General features: G+C 38.0%; 1 protein-coding gene across 3 annotated transcripts in view; it reads left to right on the plus strand.

The window, feature by feature from the left end:
• Window positions 1–20,483, plus strand: part of klhl32 (kelch-like family member 32) — an 84,288-nt gene that overhangs the window by 43,642 nt on the left and 20,163 nt on the right. For all 3 annotated transcript variants that reach the window (XM_038303721.1, XM_038303722.1, XM_038303720.1), the window contains 2 exons: window positions 13,933–14,148; window positions 18,674–19,400. In XM_038303721.1, coding sequence (XP_038159649.1) covers window positions 13,933–14,148; window positions 18,674–19,400 — 943 coding nt within the window. The remainder of the gene's footprint in view (window positions 1–13,932; window positions 14,149–18,673; window positions 19,401–20,483) is intronic.

Below are 20,483 nucleotides of genomic sequence, written 5' to 3' on the forward strand. Positions count from 1 at the left end.
TGAAGCATGAAGCAAAACAGCATCAAGAAAGTGGCATATTTGCACAACCATTGGAGAAGTGAGAAGGAAAGATGTGAAAAATAGATAAAATCTACTGACATTTTATAAGATTTTTTCTTTATGGATAATAATCATTAAAATTAATCATTAAATCATATACTATTACATAATTTATGTAAGTAGAAATGCCAAAAAACAATATATATATGTATATATAAATATATAAGTGTGTATGCTGAGATACATGAAAAATTAGAGCAAACATTCGTGATTGGACATTTAAATTCAGCGATTGTCACTGCAGAAAAGTACAATAATGACACCGTTATCGGAATACGCCTCGAAGTGCATAACCCTTGAATGAATTTTGCTTGGGGCCCCCAAATTCCTTGAAAAAGAAATGTCACACAGAGCGTTGCTTTACAGCAGTCTGAGCTATCCTTAAACAGAGCCAACTAAGCTCAAAGTTTTTGTTAGGCAATAAAGCCAGATGCCTCTTATCCGATCAGACATATTTTGGTTTTCTGATGAAGAATTTAAATTAGAGGGATGAGTGTGGCTCTCCATGACTTCCCAATCAGCTGGTCTGCTAGTAGATTCAAAAACATTAAAGGAAACTGTTAAATTTTCTCACTGCACTGTATTGCCAGTTGCTTTCAGGGTTTTGCCAAACCTGAAAGCAAGATACAGAACTAGTGCTCCTAATGGCTCAATGTTAGACAGGGCTGCTTAGTGTGTTGATTTATGAAGGCCATTGAAAATCCTCCTATGAAAGCATGTATTACTGTTTCAAAGAGGTTCCTGGGTTTCACTTTTTCCAAAAACCTTAAAAGATTACTGCAGGTTTAAGTGCCCTAAATGGTTCATCTATTTAAGATAGTTGTCTAACTGAAATGTGATTTTATAAAAGGTACCAGGGGCCCCAGATTAACTTGATGCCTGCAGTTGCAAATGTGCAAAAAACTGTCTGCATTACGCAGACATGAAAGATAGCAAGTGTATTTCACTAACGCCAATTATTACACATTCAGTGCAGACCTAGAAACCTTTAAGAAGCATTTATTTCTTGTATGCCTGGTCCCTGAAGTCCTGTGTTATTATTGATCACTGCAGCTGTGTCCGAATGTGCGCCCTAACCCCTCTATCACTTTACAGAGCGAGGTCTATGTGGTAGACTGTATAGTGAACACAGTTAAATGTTTAAACATATGACCACTATTTTACATTCACCATTGGTCAGGTGATTTATGGCTCATTGCACGATGCCCGTGCCATCTTTGTTCTCTCTGGCCCCCAAAGCAAATTCAATGATGCTTTGTGAGAAGGGCTCCTTCATGGAGTCAGAAAGGGGTCAAAAGGTTTGTAAACTTCTAAATCTTTGTTGTAACTGAAAAAATAGAAGTTGATATTTAATGTAAAATTTTTACGTTATAATGTGAGAAACTGAAAAAAGCAAACATAAAATCGTAAGAATTGAATCTAAATTCAGTTTAGTATTTTAATTGCACTTTTTCTTTTTTATTTCTTTGCTTTATTGCAGTTTGGGATTTTATATTTTCAGATTCAAATCCATTTCTTTCAGTTTCTTTTTTTTAGTAGTTTCAAATTGCTTTTTCAGTTTCAGGATTTTTTTTTTTTACACTTTCAAATCAGTTTTTGTTTTTTTTACCCCCATCTGACAGGAGTGGGCAGGGAAATGTGATTGACAGCTTGCTGCAGCAAGCAGCTTTTCTAAAAAAGGGCAGATAGATCTGACAATCATCGGTGAAGAAGTGGAATGCGATTCCATGATTTTTCTAGAATGGTATGGAACTTACAAAAAGCAGTGGGCCAAAAACCAAACCCTGCTGGACCTCAAATGATAGCAAAGCATAGGATAATTTTGAGTCAAAAACGTTGATACAGAAAGACCGATAGGCCAAGTGCTGTTATCTGAATATTCAGTAACAGATTTAAAACTGGTATTAAAATGTTTGCAGTGTTGACGTCCGTTGCTTATTCTGAGCAGAACCAAAAGATTATAGTCAGTAGTGCAGGGGTAACCAATAAAAAAAATCAGCTGGGTCCGAACAAAGAAACTAAACAATCGCACATATCAAGGTGCTCATTTTGAGCCTGGATCCATATTTATTTTTGATTCTGTTCATGGTGGTGAATCCTGCTTCACAGCAGCAGGTTGAGCCAAACATCCTCTAAATGTGCAGGGTCATCTTTGAGCACCATTTCACTTTTCTTTCACCAGTTCACCACTTTCTCTGCTCTCTTTTTCTCATCGTCTTCTCCTTCTTTCCCATCGCCCGGCTTGCCACAGGTTTGCTTGCTGTGTCTAAAAGTAGCAGCAGCAGCAACCCAGACTGACAGCAGCTCATTGGATCATTTGTATCACGTCTAGCCTGGTCCCAAACGCTCCTGAGGGCTTTAGTATGTTAACAGGAGAAGCGGTGCAAGTAAAGTTAGATACTGTCATAGGACAACATGCAGTAATTTATAAATGTCTTAAATCAGGTTGGGTCTGGATTAGCCAGCAGGTGGATCTGGATCCAGACTGCGGTCTGCTAATCCCTGACCTCTGCAGTAGACTATACGGTCAAGATGATGTTAAGCTGAGAAGATATAATTAGTGATTCTTAATGATGCTGAATTGATTCTATGAGGGGTAAAACCAGACGGTTTCAATAATGTCATTTTTATCTAAGTATGATTGTAGCTGAAATGGAATTTTCTTCTATACATATTTTTGAAACACAATAGAAATAGGTCTTTAATGATCTGAAGGATTTACCACAGTTTTTTTTTTTTATGGAGGGGTTGAGCTTCTGCCCTAATAAGTTGAGCAAGGGCGAGGCTAGAGGAAGAAATATAATTTGTAATGCTAAGAATACACAGTGGGGTACTAGCAAATCATGGAGGTTCACCTTATAGCTCAGATTGCCTCACCATATCCTCTAAAAAAGATTTACAGGCTGAGGCTGATTAAAGAAAGTGGAGCGAGGGGCTGAATCCGAAGGGTCCAAGTCAGGAGATGTAATAAGAACGCTTGTGTTGGCAACCTTTCCAACAGAAATAGATTATTAAGGAAACATTAGGAGACATTTGAGAAGAAGCTTCCAAGCAAGGTTTCCAAGGTAGATTATGAACAGTTAGTTGTGTTGAATAACACATGAGGGGTATGTGTCTTAGATGCCATCAGCATTTTAATTATATTGCCTTATTACCCCTTTAACTGTGTTCTGGTACTGATTACAGTACTCTTTCAGTCTGAAATGACACAGCTTTTTTTGTTTGTTTTTATCCCCTTTCCCCACTGTTGTTCCACTCAACCACATTCCCTCCTGACAGCATAAAACAAAACAAAGATATGATCTGAAAGTCTGGAGTCACAGTTTTTCCGTTAGACACAGGCAGACTATGAAAGAACCTGATCTATTGGTTATTCATGCTCATGTGCGGGGCCAGTTGCTCACTCACTGGGCCTGAGAATTCATTCATGAAGCTCTTTATGGAAGCAGTAGATGACAGCACAGTCAACAAGGTTTATGCAGCTCACCTAAAATAAGTTAAAAGCTGTAAAATGAAGACTTAAGAAGATGTTGCTTACATTTCTGGTCTATTATATAGTATCTGTTCCTCGGTCTACATAGCTGAGATCTTAGGTGGGTTAAATTAATAACAGTCCACTTCTAAAAGGGAGGAATTATAAGTATGAGGGTCCCTGTCTTCTCCAAAACCTACCAAAGATCAGGAAATGGAGAAATACAAATCATCTCAAAAAATAGTCAAATTGTTGGCAGACAATGGATGAGCTTCAGATTTACCTTCTAGCAGACAAATCTTTGTTTACATCACTGGTGATAGTGCTTCGAGCATAATGGTGGGGCAGTGGAACACGGTACCTCTCAGCAAGTTCCTGACAAAAGCAGGGGAGAAGCTTGATGTTCTTCATTTTAAATACGTATATTACAGTCAGGAGGTTGAAGAGGGATTATTGTTGCAAGGAAAGAAAACATTCTGCTTTTAATCTCTGAGATTAAAGTCAGAATTCTGAGATTAAAGTCAGAATTGTAAAAAAAAATAGTCAGAATTCGAGATTAAAGTCAAAATTCTGAGAAAAAAGTTTTTTTTTCTTTTATTCTACTGAAATAAAATCTGAAAATCATTTAACATTTTTTTTTTTCCAGTGGCGCTAATCCTCTTTTGTATGAATAAATATAAAAAACAAAACAAATGAAACTGAAAAACAAAAGTAAACAAAAAAGGATTTTAAAATTGTTTTCTCAGATTTTCTTTTTCAAATTATAATTTTTTGAATCATATTTTATTATTTAAAATAAAAAAATCATTTATATTTTATTTTATTTATTTATTTTTTTTTATTTTTTTTTATTTTATTTTATTTTTTTGGTTCTGATTTTCAATCCCTTCAAATTTTGTTTACTTTTTCTTTACTACTCTTCTATTGGTCTGCATAGATGTTCCTAACATCTTTATACGTCTATGTGCTCGTCATTGGGCATGCAGGGAAGAGAGTGTGATCTATCAAATGCATTTTAAAAAGAACACAAAATGTAAACTACAATCTAAAAAAAATGTTTGAATAAAAATAAAGTTTGAAAAAATATAAAATCACTAGAATAATTTTGAAATGAAAATGACCAAAAAAAATTTTAGTGTCAACCCCCTGTTTTTTTATTTTTTTTAATTAAGGCATTTGTCAGTTTTTTTTATTTCTGGATTGCATTTTCTTGAAATTACTGTTTAAAAACACGTGTTTCTTACTTCCAGCAATAATGGAACAAATTTCACTCTAAAGGAGGTTGGAGATTCAGCCATGTCTGGTGATCATACACAAGAAAATAAAGCAAAGACAACCAGCCGCTCACACTGGTACCATTTTATCCCATCACATAAAAACAAGTCCTGAACTGGAACTGGCTTTAAAGCCACGCACCAAGAGGAAACCCTTTAGAAATAGAAAAAAAGACTACATTCAGTAAAACCTGATCATGAAAAATGAGACGTCTTATGAAATTCAAACTAAAACTGTCTGGGTCATGAAGACCATCATATAAATCTAAAGGTATAGAAGATTATCTTTTATTTCCGGGTGGATCATCTAAATAAGTGATCCTCCTAATTGTCAATCATTCTGGTAATATGTTTACGTACGGCTGTCCTATGTGCTCGTCCCTTTAGCTCTCTTCGCAAAGCATCATGGGACTTGCTGTTTCAGCGGCCTGCTGTCGCCATAGGCTGTTGCTCCCTGACAGCGGCGGCTAATACAAATAACAAATGGCACCGCATAGTGAAGGAGGAGTTACATGACTATCGGAGAAAAAAGCAGTGATCATCTGTCCAAACAGTCAGTTAAGTGAGTTCACTATAAAGTCCACTGTATATTCCCCGCTTTATGTAGTTATTGAGGGATTTATGGGTTAGGGCGACGTTCAGACACAGTAAGCTTGTATGAGCTATGAGAACAGCAACTTTTACACGGAGTGTGGACAAATGGGCTTGTGCACAGGGGCGGATCTAGAAAAATATTTATGGGGTGGCAAGAGGGGGGCAGGAATTTTTTAGGGGTGGCAACATATGGCATTTGTTTACACTGAATTTAATCACAGTTATCACAGTTTGGTGAGAATAGTATGTATAGTACTAGTGTTTCATGTGAAAAAGTTCATATTAATAATACATCGTACTATGTGATCTCACTTAATAGGAGATAGAAGAATGATAACACTACTTCTAGAGGGGCCTTATGACAGGAAAGGTATTAAGGTGAGACACAGGTGCTGAGTCGCAGATGTGTGAGATTGACTGTCAGAGAGGCAGCTTTGCAGCATTTGCACAAGAAGAAACTATAGAAAGAAAAAGTTACCCATCAGAAATCTATGGACTGAGCTGTACTAAAGTGAGCATAACTACACAGTAGAAATAAAAGGGTCAAGGCACCCGAACAAAGTACCAGACATCTATGTATTGTTTACTCTGAACACATATTTACCCCATTTGTTCCTCAGTAACTTGACATACAGCAGTTAAGGCAACATGAAAGGGACATTTCAAGCATGTAGATCTGCTGTAGATAGAGCTGTATATGGAGGACCAACTCTGCCATATTTAAAAATAAATACAGAAATAAATAAATGCTCAATAAATAAATAAGCATACAATTAATTGCCACCAAAAATACAAACAACAAATAAATGTAATTAGAAATTATATTATAATGGCAGGCAGAAATGTTAAAAGGGCAGGCAGAAAGAAATAGCGGTGAAGAAATAACTAGGGTAAAAAAATACTAAGGAAGAATAAAACAGACAAAAATATGATAACATGCACATAAATAAATACTTAAAAATATAAGTAATTAAAAAATGAAGTTGAAGATAGTAAATGACAAAAAAATAAATAAGGTAAATATTAAAAAGGCAAAGAAATAAAGAAGCCAATTAAAAGAGTTATATACCTTTATGACTAGCTGTATAATTTAATTTCTACTTACATTTATTTGTTGTTTGTATTTTTGGTGGCAATTAATTGTATGCTTATTTATTTATTGAGCATTTATTTATTTCTGTATTTTTAAATATGGCACAGTTGGTCCTCCATACTGCTGTATCAACAAATCAACAAAAAGGCGGGTACTGTATGTTACATCAAAATCTCCATAAATCTGAAAAGAAGCAACATAAAAATACATTTTGCTTGTGAGTAGGTTCAAACGGGTCATTTCTGGATAGTTTCATATTATATATTCAAAAAAAGAAACAACAACACTGCTTCATATTAAGCAGGATTTACACCAGTATCACATTTTTAACTTTTAACACTTTTGGTTCTATTAAAGGAAATGTCAGATTTTCTCAGGTGCCAAAACAAAATGTAACAGCTCTGTAAAGGTTCACCAGAGAGCATAACATAAAGTTACCATGACTATAACAGCTGAATGCGGTGATTTCCATGTTGCTAAGCAAAACGCTTCACAACTTTATTTAGATCCAATGCCTTTGTGCGTTTTGATTTGAGTTCAACCAAACTTGATCGTCTCTTTTCTGTCATAGTTGACTGCAAATATGTCTTTATGAGCCTGAGACGTCAGGCCTAACTAACATCATAGATAGAGAAATAACGTCCTGCAACCTGATTTTTATCATCTCAAAATCAGCACTGCAGCTATGCTAGCAACATTGTGCTTTCATTATGATTTAATTTCTCGATAGATAGTTAATCAATTTTTACCTGTTTCATCCCGTTTCTCCTCTCCCCATGATCCCTGGCTCCCTCGCCTTGCCCCATTCGGTTTTCAAAACAATCAGTCTCAGTCGCTCTTGCGTCATCTCGTGCTGCATTCACTGCAGTCCGACATAGGAAATTAGCGGTCGTAATTCTCAAATGATCCATAATTTATAAGCCTCGCCACCCCTACCGCCAACTGGGGTGGCAGCTGGGGTGGCAAGGCTGTCATTTAGGGTGGCATTTGCCACCCTATGCCACCCCAGTAGATCCGCCTATGCTTGTGCATGTTCTCACAAGCGTTTAAAAGATATTCCCTCATGCGCATGTGCATTTTTTTTGTAAGTGGAGGGGCAGGGTCTTTTAAAAAAAAACGCAAAAATCATCCACAATAACTTTAATTGGACTTCTGAATAACTTTTCTCCTCATACCAGCAACTTAAAGCAAAGGGGTGGTCATCCCTGCTGGAGTCACGAGGGGGTGGTGGTATCCATCTCCATCTGTCAATGGGCGAAAGGCGGGGTACACCCTCAACAGTCTGTGGCGGGGCAACACAGAGACACACAAAGATACAAATCAATCCACACACACCTAAGGAGAATTTAGAGAAGCCAATTATCCCAAAAGTTGTGTTCTTGGACTGTGGGAGGAAGCCGGAGTACCCGGAGAGAACCCATGCACGCACAGGGAGAACATGCAAACTCCATGACGATAGACTCCATGCTGGGAATCAAACCTGGAACCTTCTTGGGGTACGAATAATTTTGTAAAGCCAGTTTTTGTTTTTGAACATTATTCTTTCAAATATATGTGTCCAGCTTGTGAAATAAAACCAGATATGCTGGAGACAAGTCATACTCTTAAGATTATTCTTCTGACATTAAACAAGCATTACAGTAATCCTACACTTTAATGTAAGTGTTTTCAAGTTTAGAGGCTACATTGATTTTATTAATGAACTTAATGTAGTATTGGTCTGGAACTCAATGGACAACAATGAAAACCAGATCTCTACACAGAAAAAAATGCACTGTGAAAAATTACACTTTTTCCTGCAATAAGTGTACTTTTAGTTAATTTGAACAGATAGGACAACTTCACAATAGAATAAGATTGTATCTATTTTTTAAATTAAGAAAACTCCATTATCTTATTTCAAGTACACAATATTCAGTTATCTTATTTTAAGGGGAAAATAATTATTCCACTAGCAGTTAATCTTATTTACCTGCCTAAATTAAGGGCTTTAAGGGACTTAATTTATGAGTTTATTTACCTATTTTAGGTCCGTTTTTTTGCAGTGCGAGTCAAGAGGAAACTGGGAAACTTTCGCTATTTTTGCGTCTCAAGAATGATAAAAAATGCATTATGGGACTTTTTGATGAATTGTCAGCTTGTGCTGCAGCTAAAGACATGCTGCAGCTAAAAACAAAGATTCAGTAAAACAAATGCAAAACAAATTTTATTTTATACACAGTTTACAGTGTGTCATAAAATATTTCTGCTCCGTCTGAATAATCACAAACATTATCTTATCTTGACAGTTGTGCCAAAATCCCCAAATATAACCTATAAATCTTTAACCAGTTTATGTCGTTTAATCCAGTCATTTTTAAACTCCTCAGGACCCACTGTCCTCCATGTGTTGATTATTTATTTTCCTCTGCACAGTTGACCTAAATAAATGGGTGAATTAAAGGCCTCTGCAGGCCTTGGTGGCTGCTGAGAAGGAAGACAGTCATTTGATTGAGGTGTGATGCTGGAGAGACACAACTAAAACACAAAGGATAGTGGGACCCAAGGACCAGGTTAGAAAACCAGTAATTTAATCCATTATTTTGTTGTGGCAAGATATTAAATATAGCTCTAAAGTGCCATCTGGTGGTTGTATACCCTGATGTGTGTGGAGCAGCTTGCCTAAAAAAAAAAAAAATCCCAAAGCAGTAATGTTTTTATTTTAACTAGATGGAGAGTTGAATTAAGTAAGTGTTTTAATGTTTTTGATTGTAAACATTGAAATTCTTGTGGAAAGGTTGATTTCATCCGAATAAGATGCAGCGTTTATTGCATTCTTGTAAACCTACCTGAACATTACTTATAAAGTTGTCCAACAATGCAAAAAAATGTATATATGCTTAAACCCTGAAAAAATAATTCAGTCCCTGATATTATGAACTATTTTATTAGTTTTATTAGCATAAGTGTATGTTTAAAATAAATAAGCTTGTTAAATTAAATGATAACATACATGTGACTTAATATTATTTTCATGAAGAGCTGAAGATTCTGGCTTTATAAATCATACCAATAGCTTCTGAATAAAGCCTAAGGTACATCTTATGATTAGCATTTATGAAATAAATACCTACTAAATGAATCCAATGTATCTGCAGTCAAAAGAGTTTCCTAAAATGTGCCATTGTGCAGTTCATCTGGCTTATTAGGAAGGAATAAGGAAGGACGGGGGTAAGAAGAGGAAGTGGGATGCTTCCTATCAACAGGTTAGTCAACAATTTCATATTCATATTCATACAATGAGAACCCCTATTATTTAAAAATATAGTAACATAAAATCAGATCTATAGAAACTTATTTCTTAAATTCCCCATACCTCCTAAATATAAGGAAGTTAACTTAAAGGAAAGGTCCGGTCAACAAGGAATAACCAAAGAGTCATTTTTCTATACCTAAAACTAATACGTTCAAGGTGATTTAATGAATTTAGCATTAATCAGTAACAAAATAATAACAATGTTTTTGTCATGATCACTGAGTCTGGGACCAGCCATGTTTGCCCAAATATAGTAACACCTCACTCCTGCCATCTTCCAGCAGTGACATCACGGTGCGGTAAGCCTAGCGCCATTCTTCCCGCTTTACAAGCAATATCAATGGGAACTACTAGACACATCTGCAATCAACAACAATTATTGAAGCTTTCCAGAGGACTTCACCATTGAAATTCACCAGAGCTATAGTTAAAGTGACAATGCCCACATGCATGGCAGTTGGATGTTGTATTATAATTTGTAAAAGTGGAAAAGTTTAAAAAAATTTGCATGTTCTCTGTCAGCTTTGGTTAAAACATTAAAGCAAGCACAATAAAGTTTTACTTGCTGTAATCTGAGAATAAGACTGAATATCTGTCAGTCTGTTGTTGAGAGTGTGATCTCCTGCTATCATCTGCTAGGGTAACCAGTATCAGATCAAATCACTTAAAGAAGCTCAACAAGCCCATAAAAGAAGTTCTAGGAGATCTTCTAGAATCTCTGGAGATGATTTTACAGGACACTCCGCTATAGAAGATCCCTCCTGCCTACAGTTATTAACATCCACAACAACTCTTTAAAAAATGGCAATGGCTATATTTAATTTCCCTTTGGGATGAATAAATTATTTCTGAAATTAATTAAACATTAAAATTGGAGTTATATTCATTAAGGCCTGAAACAAACCTGCATTAACGCCTAAATAGAGAAAAAAATAGGTTGATATGGGCTTAAGAGAACCAGTCTCGGTCCATGGAGGATGGGATGTGAGTTGGATAAAGTGATGGATCCTTATTCTGCATAAGGAAAGGAGATAATGTTGAGATATTAGTTTGGTTTCATCACAATTAAACAGTAAGTAACTCATAGAGAAAAAGAAGTAAATGTCCATAGATTCTGAAGTGAACAGTAAAATCTCCTGTATCTATAGGACTCCAAAGCACTTTCTACAACACTCAGTCAGTCACCCATTGATGATGCTTAGATTGACATATACATTGTAGCCATATCTGCCATGGGACACACTGACTGAAGCGGGCCTCTCAACCATCAGTCATGAAGCAGAGTAAGGGAACAGGGCAGATGGTAGTTATTACGTCTATAGAGCTTCAGTACAGACTGACATTTAAAATTTGTTTTATTCTTTTAGTCTAAAACAATTTGATGAAGAAATAGTTTATCTGGTGGATATAGCTGCTGTCCCAAAGCAACAGCAAACCAGGATACTGCAGAGCCTCCCTCCTCAGGCCAGAAGGGGGCTCCCAAAGTGCTTCGCTTCTTACACATTCAACATTAAGCTTAAAATGTGTTGTTACATTTCTAAATAATAACATTTATTTAAGGCTTAAAAATGGCAATTGAGAAAAGTTCATTCACATTTAAAACCAGAATTCACAAATAAAAGATAAGTGTAAATGTTTTGTTATCCTACAAATGGTTTATAGTTTTAATGGATTTTAGTCATGTTTATAGCAACAGGCACACAGAAAGTGCTCAGACTGTATTTTCAGTGCAGTAATTTTTTTCCTCATGTTCAGATTTTTTTTCTTTTAGTAAAATGCACTCCTTCCTGTTACTATTGTTTACTGAAAATCCATTCCAAGGCACGTTTCACAAAGCAGGTTTTCTGAAAACTCTTAAGTTTATTAAATTTGAAATCAGGGAATCTTTGAGTTTTCCGTTTCACAAAGAGAGTTCACACAACTTCTGTTTCTGTTACCATAGTAACATTCTCCCCAGCGGCCGACCCTGGTTTGAATCCGGCCTGTGGTCCTTTGCCGCATGTCTCTCCCCCTCTCTCATACCCCCTTTCCTGTCAGCCTGCTGTCATAAAAACATGCCACTAGTTCCGTACAAAACATTCTGCCCATAAATTTCCTGGTCAGCAGCATGTTTTCCTTAGTTGTTTTGTCGTAGTTTTGTGCAATCAATAAAAAGAAAATCTTTTACTTGGTCTGTTAGAGACATTAGGTGTTAATAACACAAATATAGCATGCCCTTTTGATGAAGATCCAATTAGAAAATGAACAAAATAAATTCACAGGGAATTAGATATAGAGAGGATTCTTATACTGCGTATAGATGTCCTTTATATTCAGTTATCTTTAAACATTCACCACCTTATCCGTCCTCACGTATGCAGCATAACACAGGCTTCTCTAACAGATATTTAACACAGAACTTGATATCAGTGAGAGCAAAGTGATGTGTGATAACAGCATTATAGAAAACAACTGCACAGCCAGACAGCCACTTAATGCCTATTTACTATGTCATGGAAGACAGAAATAAAACCCCATGAGACCATGCACAGGTCCTACCTGTTAGAACAATGTTTTTATACTTCATCCTTACCTGCTGAAGTGGGCACTTTTCTCCCATGAGATATCACCTAAATATAATACATTAATATACTACCATTCAACGAGTAAACTATTTTTTTTTATATTATTGTGATTATCTATTATTACAGTTCCGATTAACAATGTTATTTTGACCAGGAAGTATCCTATTTTAGTGATCTACAAATCAAACAATAGAGAGGAGAGCATTTTTAATAAATGTTAAAACGACCTGCCATACTGGACTACATATAAACTTAAGCATTAACTTGAGCGGCAACCTTCTCCTATGCCATTACCCTCTCCTTTGCAGCTGTCTTTTAAATACATTCTCCAAAAATTTTTTTTTCTTTAAATTTTCCATCAAAATCTCTAGTTTCAGTAATGTGAAATAGGTACTTCCTGTCTCCTGTTGTCATGGTGACTCATTGAATCAGAGCTCCACTGATAATGGCTTTTCATACTTTTTACACATGTCCTCAACTCTGAGTGGACCTAGTTAGAGTTGATTACACTAACTCACAGCAGCCAATGAGAAAACAAAAACTCAGGATACATCAAATAAGAGTTAAAGATTTGAGTCCGAGTTTGTTAAACCTTCTTTTTTAAACGGGCCTCTGATGCCTATTCAAATATAAGGAACCCCAATCCACACACTGGATAATTTGGAATTTTCTTCCTTTAATCTGCTTATGAAAATCATTTGCATATCTTAAGATCCTGCTGTGGAAGTTCCACATTTTATTAGCTTGTTTTTTCATTTGACAGACAAAATAAATAAAACCACAGGACACATTCTAAAACATGGTGTTTTTCCAACACCACAGGGAAACATTTGACTTCTAACAGCGTTTCCTTCACAGATTATTCACTATTATTCTTGTGCTAAATCATCTTAAAAACCAAATAACTTCTAATGGCCCCATACATCCCAAGCCATTGTTGGTAAAGAGTCTGATGTTTTAAGAAATGCAATAATCTCTGAGGAATATGTTCCTAATGTTCAGCCTAAAGCCCCCTGCTTCCATTAAGCCATAAAAAATAAAGAAAAAGAAAAAAACGAATGGTCAGTTCAGGTGTTTTATAAAATATGTGAATCAGGAAATTGTCTATATACCAAACTGAAAGCTTGTTGTTCTTTATTTCAAAAAGCACTTTAGATTTTAAAATGGAAAAAAAATTTTTTTTTTTTTTTTTTAAGTCAATGTATAACATGGATGCATAAAACCTCATTTTATTTCAGTGTTAAATTCTGTTTAAAGTAACAGATTATAATAGTAAAAATGTCTGTGGACCTTTACTGGTTGTTGATTTTCTTTATTCAGACCCCGCAGATTTTTAATTGGTTACCCCTGGTTTATTGTAAAGTCAAATAAAAGTAACAGAACCCAGGAGCAGCTTAAAGAACACTTTGTGATTTAAGCTTTTTCTCTGTAGAAGTAGGACTTCCATCGTATGTCTAACAACAGCCAGAAGATGGCAGTGTTGTCTCATCTTCCCTTACTGTTGCTATACCATCACAGTTTACCAAAATGCACACAGTATTTTAACGGATGCTTTCTTTAACATTATGATCATCCTGCAGGAGCTAAGCAGTGTGAACTACCTGGAGCTGTACCGTGTGGCCGACCTCTTCCATCTCCCTGCCTTGGAGGAGGCTGTGGTGGCTTTCCTGGTGGAACATCTGTCTGAGCTGAGCCAGAGCCGACAAGACGAAGCCCTGCAGCTGCCCTACCGCCTCCTCAGGGAGGTGCTGAAAAGTGACCGCCTCACCTCTCTGAGCGAGGAGGAGATATGGAAGGTAGTTTTTTTTCTTTCTCTACCTAAGGACAGGCGCTTTAATGTGTCAGCTGTCATATCGCTGTGTATATCGCAGCATTTTTCACAGTTTATGAAGTAACAACATGATGTTGATGTGCAGTCTGTAATGAGGGTTATATACAGGCAGGTTTGAACAGAACGATTAACCTCTGCAAAACGTGGACTTTAAAAGGTTTCCTTCCAGAACTGAGATGCAACCATCCTTTTTCCAATCAACTATCCAGGTTTTTGGTCCTTGATGGAGACAAGCGTCTCCACAGCATGATGCTACCACCACTGTGTTTCACATTGGAAATAATAAGTTTCAGGTGACGATCATTATTAGCTTTCTGCCACATCTATTATTTTGGCACATGTTAGCTGGGAGTGGGTCAGACTGTGGGTCTCTGCAGCAACTCTACAGACTGGAGCTCTTCAACAGGGGGTCCGCGACCTCTATGGGGTCCATTGAGGTACTGCATGGGGGTCGCTAAAGTTTTGGTTGACAATTTTTTCCACTAATTGAAATGTCTTTAAATACGCATTAACATGAATTCAACACACTGTAGTAAACAGATAAATGGAGGCAGAAGATGTCTTTCAGTCATCAATGCACACATTCAGCGACACACAGGAGCTCTTTCAAGCTGGGCACCATTTCATTCACAACACCTGTCCCATCAACCAGGAATCAGAATAAGAAAGAAATTAATAATCCCAGGGAGAAATTACTTTCCTTACATGACTTCATCTGTAATAGAGTGACTATAGGACCAGTTTGATAGAACACAGTTTCATACAATATATATATAATTAGGGGGTCCCCGCTCCATCTCGCCATCAGTTTAGGGGTTGAAGACCCCTGCTATAGACAGTAGGGGGCCTCCTGGGCTGCTTCCATGTCCTGTAGATATGCAGGTCTTCAAAGTTAAGGAGATTTACATTTTCTCCCTGAACTGTGCTGCGTTCCTCCATTTTCGTGTTGCTGTTTGACCACTAATCCAAACCACTGAGGCTCTTACAGAACAGCTGGGTTGACACTTAAACCAATGAGCTCACCTCCACAGGTTGGCTTGTTTTTTTTTGTTTGTTTGTTTGTTTGGTTTAAACAGGGTTAAATTCTTTTGCTTTTATGTTTTTTATATATAAAAATATAATTCTTCCTCCACTACATAAATATCAGCTAATCTGCAGCTGCTACATAGAACTCCAGTAACTACAAAAAGTTAATGTTTTTGATGTGAAAACATAAAAAAAAAAAGATTTTAAGCAATTCAGGAGAGCAGATGATTTTAAGTAATCAGAAACAAATGAAACCCTTCCTGTTTCCTTAAAATATTGCCGTAGTTGAGGCTATGCTACCGTAATGAGCGTCTCTGAATTAGTGTGCACAGGTGCAGCAGGCTGTCAGTCCATATAAGCAGGCATGCGTGCGCGATGAACTGCCAGGATTGTGGAGTGAGACGGCGGTGCAGGATGGGGACTTGCCATTTTGACTGTTCATTTGCACCAATCAGCCCTGGCTCCCCCACCCACCCCCAGTTCTTTCTCTCCCTCTCTTCTCTGATTAGGCCCACCGCGGCTCCATCAGGGCCCCCAATCCCCCAGCTGTCACTCGGCCGCCCGTCTGATTGAAAACAATCAGGCCTCTGATGGCACAATTACCCTGACCCTTTAGCCAGCCGCCGCTGCCATAATCAGTCTCTGATTAGGCTGCTTTGGGCCTCCTTCACTTCGCTCAGAAGGTTAATTTGGGCATCAAGAGGGAAGAGAACGCGGTCCAAAAAAAAGGGTGGCTGCACCAGCACCGGACCGACACATCTCGGCCGTCAATCATTGTCTCTCTGAGTTTTCTCTGCGTCTCTTACGCTGCGGAAATCACATTTTCTCCGCCTTCGTATATTTTGCCCCCATATCTCCCTCTCTCTTGTCTTTGCTCTGTGTTTCTGTAGCGTCTCCCTCCTCATCTTTCACACCCTCACACACACACACACTCTTCCCACACTTTTTCCTTTCAGTGCAGAGAGGAAGGAGGGAGACGGAGTTGATTTATTCTGTGCCCTGAGGAAGTTGTGTGATGCAGCGTGACCTTCACAGTCAGCTGCTGCGGCGTGCACACTCACGCACACTGTCACTTCACAGCGATGAGGAGGAGAGAGGTGGAGAGAGCGACAGGGGAAGGAGAGGGAAGTGGCATAGATGCCACAGAAGACGGAAACCTTACTTAGAAAAGAGTTGAATCTTTGCTTCTTTGAAGGAAACTTGAAGAGGAAACGGAGGGATTCTCTATTTAATCATCACAGACTTCATTTCATCTCTCCAGATGTTATTGGTGTCTCTTTCAAATTTAACAGTGGTCATTTTTCGTTAAGCGTGCATATATTCTTCCCTAATAAGTTCCCAGGTTCTGTGGGGGGGGCTTGTTTTCCTAATAATGGTATCTGTGATCTCCATTCAGTTCGCCCACATTCACAGCTCACTGCTGCTGAATAACCTTCCACCGCTCTCAGGTTCAATTAAAGCCCCCCCCTCGCTTCCCGGTTCACCTGCGTTAAACAAAGCGGGCCGCCCGCGGATATTTACAGTCTCTATATTGAATGCTGCTGATTAATAAATGCTGGTGTGTTGGCAGCTACGGCCGTAGTGCTGGCTCACCTCAGTCCGTCCGTCCGCTTCTCGAAAAGAAAAAAGATTAGATTAACAGTCCTTGAGTCGTTTCTTTGGCCTCTTTTTATACTTCTGTCTTAGCTTATTAACAACTCGTCTCGCTTCAGCCAAGCTTTATTCCTTCACCGTTTCCTTTTTAAAGAAAAAATAAGGGGAAGAAGTGAAAATTGTTAGTTTTTCTTTTCAGCTGCAGCAACCCCTACATATTTAAGTGAACGATAAACAAGATGATCACACACTGCAAAAGGGAAATATAAGTACATTAGGTACAAAATAGGTGTTTTTTTTCTTTGGCTCTTAACTAATAAGACAATTTTCCATTACAATAAAATGTTTTATTGTTTAAAATATGTAAAAAAAATTTTTAAAAAATTTAAAAAATACTAGTGATATCATGAGATGAGGCTTCGATGTGTGTCTGAAGTTTCGCTACCCCGTCATACCACGTGACCACTTCGGGTAGGGGTTCAGCACGCCTGGAACATCGTTAGGCATTTAAACAGCCTCTGTGTTCAGTCAAAATGTGGGAGTTTGTAGGAGAGTTGGATAGAGTTTGGATATGTTCTTAGAATAGATTGGCTGTTTTTCCCAACCAATCTAGTTGGTTAAAACTAATTTGGTTAGATTAAACAATCTAATGATCAAAATCTGAGTAAGCCGCTGGTTACAGATGTAATGGGTTTTAAGTATACTACTCCTAAGGTTGATGGTTCAACATCCACCTCAGACTTTTGAAAGTTGCGGTAAAACACAACAAGTATTTTGGCCAGTAGAAATATAGATTGAGTAAAAACACTGCCAAATTATATTGGTTGGTTTAACCAAAAAATTGGTGGAAAAACTATTATGTTTGAAAAAAGTGACTAACACCTTTCATTTTGCTCATCATTGCCCAGTTTTCACAAGCACTTTCACTGTCTGCTTGAGCTTATTTCAATAAAATGGCAAAAAAACAGAGTACCTTAATTGATTTTTCTCTTCTAAGACATTTTAAACACACAAAGATTTTATTATACACATCAATCATTAACAATTTCAAAGGAACTTAAAGGGGAAAAAAAACAATAGCAAAAAAAAAAAATCACAATTACTAACTGTAGTTCTGCACACCACCAGTAGATGGTGACATGTTCACATGAAGCTTCATGAACCGTGGGGATCGTTGAAGCTATTTGGCCAAACGGTTCAATGCCTCATGAGGCTTTATCTCACCATCACTAGCAAATAAATTTTATTTAAGACATTTTTTACATAGTTTTAGATCTGTTTTTGTTGTGCACTTAATGAATCCATTCCTTTTTGAGTGGAGATGGACTAATCAGACATATAACAGGGGAAGTACAAAGATCCATTTCAAGTGCTTAACATGAATTAAACAGTAAATAGAAGGAAAATAAAAGAAAGTAACAATAAAAGCAGGAAGTAAAGCAAATAAAACAGTTGGACTAAAACCTTAAACTATAATACATTACTTAGTTTACCTTCAACAGTCCAAGGCAGTTCTAAACAAATTGTTTTTTTAACTGTGACTTAAAAGAACTCAGGCTTTCTGCACTTTTACAGTCTTCTACAAGTTTGTTCCAGATAAGCAGAGCATAGGAACTGAATGCTTTTTATATCTGATGTTACTTTTATTGTTTGTTTGTGAGAAAGGCAGCAGCTGAGAGACTTTCTGTTTTACAATAATCCGAGGTCAGTGATCCTCATAGGTCCTACCGCCCATCAGTGTAAATCCAACAACAGCTTCATAGATTTCTCAGCAATCAACAGTTTTCAAAAGGCCTGAGAAAGCCTCTCTGGCTGCAGCAGCTTCTCGGCGCAGATAATGAGTCGGTTTGTCTGCTTTCTCTCTGTTCCAGTTGGTCGTTCTCTGGCTGGAACACGACTATCGCTGCCAGTACGCTGAGGATCTCCTGCAGCTCGTCCGCTTCGGTCTGATGGATGTCCCCTGCTTGCACCACCTGGCCCACACCTCCCCTCTACTCCAGTCCTGCCCCACTGCCGCCGCCCTGTTGGAGGAAGCCCTGGACTACAACCACGCCACCTTCTCTCAGCCGCTCCGCCAGTCAGCCATCACCAGGCCTCGCTTCCAGTCCCTTACCCTCTATATAGTCGGGGGAAGAAAGCGGGAGGTGAGCAGAGTTAGGGAGCTGCGCTACTTCAACCCGTCGGCGCAGGATCACGTACGGGTGGGAAGAGGGTCGAACTGGAGCGAGATGGCGCCCATGCCCACGGGGCGCAGCCATCACTGCGTGGCTGTGATGGGGAACTTTCTGTTTGTTGTGGGCGGAGAGGTGGAGCACGCTACTGGGAGGACGTGCGCAGTGAGGACCGCATGTAGATACGACCCCAGGAGCAACAGGTGGATTGAGATAGCTCCCATGAAGGCGTGCAGGGAACACTTTGTACTGGGAGCTCTGGGTCAGTACCTGTACGCTGTGGGGGGCAGGAACGAGCTGAGGCAGGTGCTTCCCTCTGTGGAACGCTACTGTCCCAAGAGGAACAAGTGGATGTTTGTGCAGCCCTTCGACCGCTCACTGTCCTGCCACGCCGGCTGCGTAGCTGATGATCTGCTCTGGGTCTCAGGTATGAATTCTTCCAGTTCTTCCCACCATGCTTCACGTTTACCTCGGTTCTGCTGATACAGTTTATGACAAAAACGTTTAGAACAAATTAACCTTTAGGAATTTTGTTGCTATCCATGTAACCGACTGTGTCTGTATATTGATACATAAGTAGAGCCAGTTTTCACTGTAATTGGATCAGAAGGTCTGCTGGGGTGTCTTTCTACCAGCTTTCCCCTTAAGAGACTGAGATGTGATCAACAAAATCATTCAGCCAGTTTGATCATCAGTTTTCGGTCTTCACAATATATTTTCTGTCACATTAATGTCTGGACTTTGACTAGGCCATTGTACACTGCAAAAACTATCTAGAAAGAAGTAAAAATTTCTAAATTAAGTGTATTTACCCTTAATTTGAGTAGGTAAATGAGATAGTTTGCCAATAGAATGAGTATTTTTACTCTTAAAATGAGATAATTAGATAATATGCACTTAAAAATAAGACAAAGCAATTGTCTTTTCTTATTTTAAGTGTAAATGTCTTGTTTCATTGGCAAAAATTTTCTTTTACCTCCTGATCCATGAAGAAATGCACTTATTTTAAGAAAATAAGTTTTATCCATATTTTGATTGTTTTCCAGTGTAGGAACTGATTAAACTTTTTCTTGAACCCTTCTATTGTGACTCCAACTCTAAAATATCCCCCAAAGCTGTTTTTTTCCTCCTTCCACACAGTTTTGGTTCTGGACCAGTTTTACCTTTTCTGTTTATTAAAGATCAGCTATTGACTTTCCAGCAGTTATCAGGGTTTAAACTAATAAAACAAACAAATAAAGGGAGACGAAGAATATATCGCCTCCAGCAGTTTCATTAAAAAAATCCTCGAGGCTCTCACTTTGACGTCCAATGTCCGAATCCTAGGTGTCGTTCCCATTTCTTCTTTAGATGTAAAATCTTTCTTTCTCGTTTCTGAAATCCAACACGTGGTCTCTCCAGCTGAGTTAAAAAAAAAACAATTTATGCATTTATGTCACTGTGCTTAGATCACTGTAGTGCTCTATTTACTAATTTGGATAAATCTTTACTCTTGACTCCAAATGCTGCA

This window comes from Cyprinodon tularosa, unplaced genomic scaffold (genome assembly GCF_016077235.1).
Source record: "Cyprinodon tularosa strain WSP-4 unplaced genomic scaffold, ASM1607723v1 ctg519, whole genome shotgun sequence".
NCBI classification, from domain to species: domain Eukaryota; kingdom Metazoa; phylum Chordata; class Actinopteri; order Cyprinodontiformes; family Cyprinodontidae; genus Cyprinodon; species Cyprinodon tularosa.